The sequence below is a fragment of the Stegastes partitus genome, unplaced genomic scaffold, assembly GCF_000690725.1.
Source record: "Stegastes partitus isolate 25-593 unplaced genomic scaffold, Stegastes_partitus-1.0.2 Scaffold991, whole genome shotgun sequence".
Lineage (NCBI taxonomy): Eukaryota > Metazoa > Chordata > Actinopteri > Pomacentridae > Stegastes > Stegastes partitus.
Window position 1 is genome coordinate 172,981 of NW_007578722.1, and position 7,467 is coordinate 180,447.

The window sequence follows — 7,467 nt, forward strand, 5'->3', positions numbered from 1 at the left end:
AACAGTTTACTATCATCATAACATCAACCCACTAGCTGCATAACATGTCGACTCCAAAGATTTTCCTTTTGTTGTGGGCATATTGCCATCCAAAAATGTAAGTAATTTACTGGGTCTTCTTCAGGCAGCTTTGCATGTGGCTGAGACGTTTTTGAGTAGGAGTTAGCAGAGGCAGCTCTAGCAAGGAAACAAAACTGGCGCACAGCAAGGCAGCTGCTCATCTGGAGAGCGTCAATGATTCTTTAGCATATCTGTTTACCAGCCAGGAGCAGCAGTTATTTGGTTTGATGTCACAACACTCATATGATGATGGAGAAGGAAAGAAACTAGGGGTTGGTGACTTTGTGGGTCTGGAGACACACTGGGAACATGTCATTATGTTCACAAAAACAATGACAAAAGTGTATTTTGCATTATATGTCCACTTTAAAAAGTTGATTTACTTGATGGGGCAGTCAAACGAGAGCTGCTTTCAAATCTAATATGAAATGTCTAATTGTTCTTCGTTATTGCTACTTCAACAATTATTATCATACACTTCCAAATATTTTCTCCTGACTGAACTATAGTGTAGTGATTTGTGTGTACACGCCAGGTCAGGTACACGGCACATTTTACTATGCACTGTATCATGTACAACTGTGTATTTAATTAATAAATTTGATTTGATTTAGATCTGACACCAAAATATCGATAATTTTAACGGACTAACCTGTGATGGTGACTTCATCTCCGTCATTCAAGAAGGTTCTAGTTATTCCGCCTCCCAGATCAATGGTCTTAGAGCCTCTCCATGACAGCTCAAGCATGGAGCCAAAACTCTCTGGATCCTGTAGAGATACACTTGGTCAGATTCACGGAGCATCAAATAATTGGAAGTGACAAAATGGCATACAAGAGAAAGAAAAAGGAAAGAAGGGAGGAAGATGAGACATCAAAATGTAAAAGCAAGGAGATTAAATGGGGAACCTCAGTATGGAATGTATATCATAAGAAATGAAAGCAATAATATCAGATCTAACTTTGGAACAGCTCTGGGACATTTTGAATAGAATTCTTTACATGCACTCTTGAGTTTTTAACAAAGTAATTATTTGTTATTTTTATACAAAGTACTGACTCACAGGGCCACTGATGGTACCAGACGCCAGCAGGTCTCCTGGTCTGACATTGCAGCCATTGACTGTATGATGGGCGAGCTGCTGCTTCATGGTCCAGTACATGTACTTGAGAGGGAGAGAGACAGAAATGGATATAAAACTGAAAGAATATGAGTGAAGACAGACAGACCCTTTTCATAAAGGAGGCTACCAGCTATACCTGCCTGAGCAGTCTGCTGACGGCTGAGAGCACTAAGGAGTCTGCACCAATAATGTCTGTCTAATGTCTGCTCCTGTTGTTTCCTTAATACTGACAGTCACAGAAAGAGGTGTTGCAACCTATTAAGCTGGAATTATTGTCATAGTTGTTGACAAAATAGGTGTAGTCCTAATAGAATAACCTGCCCAAAGATAGTGACTATAGGAAAATTAAAGGTGGAAAGGAAATATCACATTTCTTTGAACCCATGTGAGGGAGGGACCAGGTTAAGACAGGAGCAGGAGTTTCAGTGTAAAATACACTTCCACTTGAGCAGACTGTCTTGAAGAACACATATCCATAGGGATGAGGTTCCTAGACCAGTCTAAGGATCAAAACATCATATTAGCAATAAATTTTATCGCAAGTAAATGGACATTGTGCAGGAGTCTTGCTTGCCCTATTTACTAGTTCCTAATTGTTGTATCTTTTCAGGCTTAACAAAGGTTAAATTTCAAATGTCACATGATGTCACAGTATCAAACGCTATACACTGTACTGTATTATTTATTACACACATGCAGTAGCCCTGATTGTTATTGTGTCTTTCCCTTGGCACACAAAGATCTTACCTTAAAGTTTGACTTGCAGATGTTTTTGGGTTCGGCCATGTTCTGTCCTTAAAGGGCAAACAGCAAAAGTTACTCGTAGGGACACACTGTACACAATCACTTAACATAAAACATAATACAGTTCTCCTGGTGCACAGCAGTAGCTTTACACCTGATACTCTGCACATGATATGCAAAGTATCATAGAGGTGTGATTGGTAGTAGTTAGTTACATTCGCTGTATATTTATAAAGAAAATATCGAGCTTTGTACTACTACTACAGCAGTACTATGCATCCTGATTACTAAGGTGTGTGTGCGTGTGTGTGTGTGTGTGTGTGTGTGTGTGTATGTGCGCAGTACCTTTTAGAGAGACAAACAGGTTAATGCTGAAAGTGTAAGCATCGTGGTGTTGCAGGTATGGGAGGGGTTCTGGATCCTGTAGAAAGAGAACAAATAGAAACAGATGAACAAAATAACTGCGGTCATGGGAGCTCTAATGCTTGCTGTATAAGATCAATATGGAAAGAGAAAAAATAGCTGTTATATTCTTAAGTCTTTAACACTACTCAGACAATACATTCTAGTAATTGGTATAAATGTGGCGTTAGAAGGAAGGCTGTGTTATCCTGTAAATCTGAACCCAGTCAATAGTCTTGTCAGGCTCCTCAGTCTGAGCAGTGCTTTGTTATGTTTAGTTCAGAATCGATCAGCATCAAATTGCTTGATCTTTTTTGTAGAGGTGGGGAGCCACAACATAGATTTACTCTGTAGTATGCTCTTAAGCAGCTTTAAATGTTTGAAAATAAAGACTTTTTATGTCTTCATTTTAATCCATCTTGGACTTGTGAGTGCTTGTCTTTGTATAGCACCTCTGAGAACTGCACTGATTATACATACATACATAGTTAGGCAACCAAGTATAAACTATTTCACCCATCAGAACAGTGCATGATATCTACTGTTAAGTGTGTAACATATCTGACAACTGACTTAAGAAAAACTTGTACGAGTGAACACACTATTCCAGTGCCATCTCATTATATGTTTTAATTTGGTCTATTATTGCTTATTAACTTTTTTTTTTAAAGAAATGTTTTAAAGATTTTGCTCATGCCACACTATTCAGCAAGTACATCTAGAAATAAATAAACATAGTGCGTGCATCTGTGTATGTAGAACTAAACTAGAAAACTACATGGACAACTACGCCAAATACTTGACAAGATTAAATCGTTTAAAAATTGCCCATTGATTCGCTTTCTGCACATTTTTTTTTGTACTGCATTGAAATTTGAAGCTATGTCTGAATGACAACATCTCAGGAACTAATAAAGACAAAAGCCTGACATTTTCACAGTTTTTTTGTCATCATTAATGATACGAATTAAAACACACAGAATACTTTGTAATGTGAAATACTTGTTCACAAAAGAAGTGACAACAGTAAAAGGTTTCAGGCATTTATCTTTAATAGTTCCTGAGATATTTTCATTCAAACCTTCACATTTCAAGCCCGAAAAAACGTGTCGAAAGTGGGTCGATGTGTAGTTTAAAAAACAAATAAATAAATACATTTCTCTGAAAATATTTGATCTTTCAAGCTAAAACTTCACAGATACTATTTGAAATGTTAATAGTTTATGATGAAAAAGTTTCAAACAAATCAGAAATGGAATGGACCCACATGTTCTGCCCCATGTGGACATGGTTGGTGCTTACTAACATACTTTTGCTTGGTCCAAGGAATGATTTTAGAATTAGAGGAAAACTTTGAGTAGTGGCAGAACAAAAGAGTCACTGAAAATTATGGACATATCTTCAGAACTGTCAAAAAGTTTGTTAAAACTTGCTTTAATTTATGACAGAACAAATAACTTTGGTTTGTGACTGGTTTGTGATAGTCAATGGAAAACGTGGTGCATTAATATACATCAACTAGGCTTCTAGTTATTGAAAGAAAAAAAATATACAAGTAAATGATTGTGAATAGATCAATAAAATATAAATAAATGATGAAGACTGAGTTTGAACTGAGTTTGCTTTCACAGGTCTCAAATGTAAAAGTCTGGCAACCCGTTTTAAAAACACAAACACAAAGTGAGACCTGTCACAGTTTTTTTGTGGTTCTTCATCATGAACTGATGACACAAATGTAACTTTGTGAGATGAAGTCACAAATGGAAACTTTAAGGCTGCTTCTAGACACTTATTGATGCATGTTGTGAGGCCCCTGTTACCTGGACAGCGTTAGGTTCTGCAAAAGGCAACAGCGCCTCCATGGGGACGACCCAGGGGGAGATGGTTGTCCCAAAGTTCTTCCCCAGGAAAGGTCCCAGAGGAACGTACTCCCACGACTGGATGTCCCTTGCTGAGAATAAACACAATAAGTGTGTAAGTAGGTAGGTTATGTTTCTATCATTAGCCTATAGAGACGAAGGATTGCACAATACTAGTGAGTGGTAAATGTATTTGTGAGTTTCATGTTGATGAGAAAAGGTTAGTTTGTGTTAGTTTCAACTTCCACAACGATTTACAGTTGTCATGCACTGAGTCATGTAAAATAAACTTATTGTTGTGTATCAGTTTGTACTTCATTAAATAATGGCTTCCTCTTAGTCAAATTTAATTTTGGGTTTTTTGGGGTTTTTTTTTTTACTACATTGCATTGCTATTGTTATTATTATATAGACATATTCTAATCGACATGATTCTAGTTGGCAGACAACGGAAATACCAATCAGTCATGCTGTGGTTGAACCAGCCATAACGAAGCTATGATTACTTTTAATTCCTTAGGAAATTTTAAAGCTTACTTTGAAACTTCCTGACTTGAATGCAAAGTTTTGGTGCAGACTGTTCTGTGCAGAGGGCCATCTGTGCCTTCTGAAGTGTACAAATGAAACCACCTAAGGCTATTGTCTTAAAGTTGTGCCAGGCATCAGGATCACAACATGCCCGCTCGCAGATCTGGTTGTAAATAAAATTGGTTACTGTCTTAAAAATGTAGAATACGTAGACTACTGCATGATCACAGAAAAAGATCTAGTTTAATACACGATGAGGAGAGTCCTACGGGTAACAAAGAAACAACAGGCCATCAGTCAGTCACTTCAGCTCAATGAGCCTTAGAGGCACCAACTGTGCTACCACAAACTGGTTGGATTGTAAACCTACTTCCTGAAACAGACCTGCAATATGCACATATTTAAATGAGAAGAATGTGTGTTTTGTTTGCTCACAGTAATCATTACCATAGTGATGAGTTAGGAGGCAAAAACTAAATCAATTCTGTACTTAAAACTGCCCATGATGTTCCGACTTGATTCCAGGAAGTAGATCTAAATGGCTTGGTACAGTTTCATCAGAGATAATTAAACCTTTTGCTCCAGGCAACACTAACTTTGCTTGTTGTTGTTGGTTGAAGAATTGTTCAGATCCTTTACTTAAATATAAGTAATATCACAACAATTTAAAAATGCTGTGTAACACGTACAAGTACAAAGTAAGTAGTTTTACCGATGTTCAATCAAAGTAAAAGATGTATTTATGTGTACGTAGAATTTTACTGGTCAAGATAGCAAGGTAGAGGTAGTGGTAGAAGATAAAATGAATGCAGATGTTGTGCTTATTACCTGTTGATGTCCAAATAATGTATTTGCATTTGTTTAAAGCCCTAGTTCCTACTGTTATACAAGTTAATATGTAGTATATAATTGGGTCAACACTCACAGCAATGTAATGTAACTTTAAAATGCAGAGTAATCACAGTATCTCCCTTCACCCTGCATCCCCATGTGTGTTCTTCACTGTGAGCTAATGAAACAACAGAGTGATCTCTTTCACTGTGAGAGCTTTATCATCCGTCTGCTTTTAGTGTCTTCTTCAGTCGTTGCATGAAGACACGACACATTAACTGGGCCGTCCCTTCCCACAATATCACACTGACTTAAAAAAAAGACTTCTAATGAAATTACTGTGCACCTCTGAGAGAGACAGATGAAAAAAGGACATTTAGCTTAGAATGCAGTTGTGTGTCAGAAACTTTGATGGCAAATATTCATAGAAAGCCTTTAGTGAACTCTGCACAGACTGATCTCCTGAGGGCATCAGCAGTCAGTACAAAATGAAAGCAACGTCATTTGGCTTTGAGCTGCGCATTCAGCAGAAATGTCACAGCCGAAAAAAAATCTCTCGCTGTGGTGAGAAAGAGAGTGCAGCCGACTGTGCAGAATTCTGTGTGCACCAGTATGATAGGATGTCCTTGAAACATTTCGAGTGGAGAATGTGTTATCTAGTTTCCAGGAAGGTAAACCGCTAACTCTTAATTCACTTGATATTTGGAGGGTAAATTTGAGGTTAAATGGGAGCGTTTTATAAGCCCTGTTTTCCAAAAGCATTATTTCACGTCATTTTTCTAATGTCACTCAATTAATGTGTATCAGATCGATGCCAGCTGGCAGAGAACCAACTACTTGTGTGATAAATTCATATTTTCCAAAATTAATAAATGAAAATAACATTTTTCTTTGTTTTTTGTTGTGAAGCATCCCTTTCATCACTCATTAAACATATTAATACAATTTATTTTTTATTTTAATAGTTTCTGGCCATAACACCTGGATTTGTCTTGTGCTTGCTGTCATTTCAATCAGCTATACAAATAAAAGATATAATCTGCAGATAATATGTCTTAACACAATAAAATACGGCTTATGCACACACTGGGCTAATGTGATGTTTCCCAAAGGACCAATAAAAGAAAACAGAAACTAGTAGTTCTGCTGAAGTGCCAGTCTCTGTGCCCTCTACATGGTCTCCTCTATCACAGCCACTCAGACTGTGGCATGGTGGAGTAGCTTGCAGCAGCTTTAAGTAGTGGTCAAAATGACCCTTTTCTAAATTATTCAGTGCTTCAGATGACAATTGATCCTGACCAACAATGTATCCTGCACTCATTCCAAAGCATGCCTCAGAAAACATGCGTTGCTGTTTTTCTGTACTGCAGACATCTACAATTTACCTAAAACAGTCTTATAAATACTGTTTATTCTTAAGATTTTTGAGTGAGTATTGTTTATTGAGATCATAAAAATAGTTTACTTCAAAAAGTTGATAAATACAAGCACAGGATTTTTTATGGAAGGAGTATTTATTTCTGTTATTTCAAACGTAATGACTAGAATTTTAAACCTTTAATCTGTATTATTAATTGTATTCATGTCCTCTCCAGAGATAATCAATAATGTATATTCCCACTTTTTTGTTTTGATAAGGACCGACTGCCATTTCATCTACAACTGTTCCATCTGAGTAAGTCTCAGGTGATTAAAATAACATTTATAATACAGAACTAAATTAAGAAACAAGTTTGCCTTTCAGTGAAATGCCACTGTTGATTAATGCTGTTGATTTGCTACATCAACAAATATCCGAAATCACTGATGTTTAGAAACTAGTTTTGTTAATTTTATATTTTCTAAGAATTTTCCATAACTGAAAGTGGGAGTGGGAACCCCGAAACTATCTTCAAGCATGTACAAGGACGATGTGATGT

At 36.9% G+C, this 7,467-nt stretch overlaps 1 protein-coding gene across 1 annotated transcript in view; it reads right to left on the reverse strand.

Moving 5' to 3' along the window:
• Positions 1 to 7,467, reverse strand: part of fah (fumarylacetoacetate hydrolase (fumarylacetoacetase)) — a 16,761-nt gene that overhangs the window by 1,896 nt on the left and 7,398 nt on the right. The window contains exons 9-13 of the mRNA XM_008294748.1: positions 4,151 to 4,281; positions 2,274 to 2,349; positions 1,932 to 1,978; positions 1,125 to 1,226; positions 713 to 830 (exon numbers count right to left, since the gene is read on the reverse strand). Of these exons, the coding sequence (XP_008292970.1) occupies positions 713 to 830; positions 1,125 to 1,226; positions 1,932 to 1,978; positions 2,274 to 2,349; positions 4,151 to 4,281 (474 nt within the window). The remainder of the gene's footprint in view (positions 1 to 712; positions 831 to 1,124; positions 1,227 to 1,931; positions 1,979 to 2,273; positions 2,350 to 4,150; positions 4,282 to 7,467) is intronic.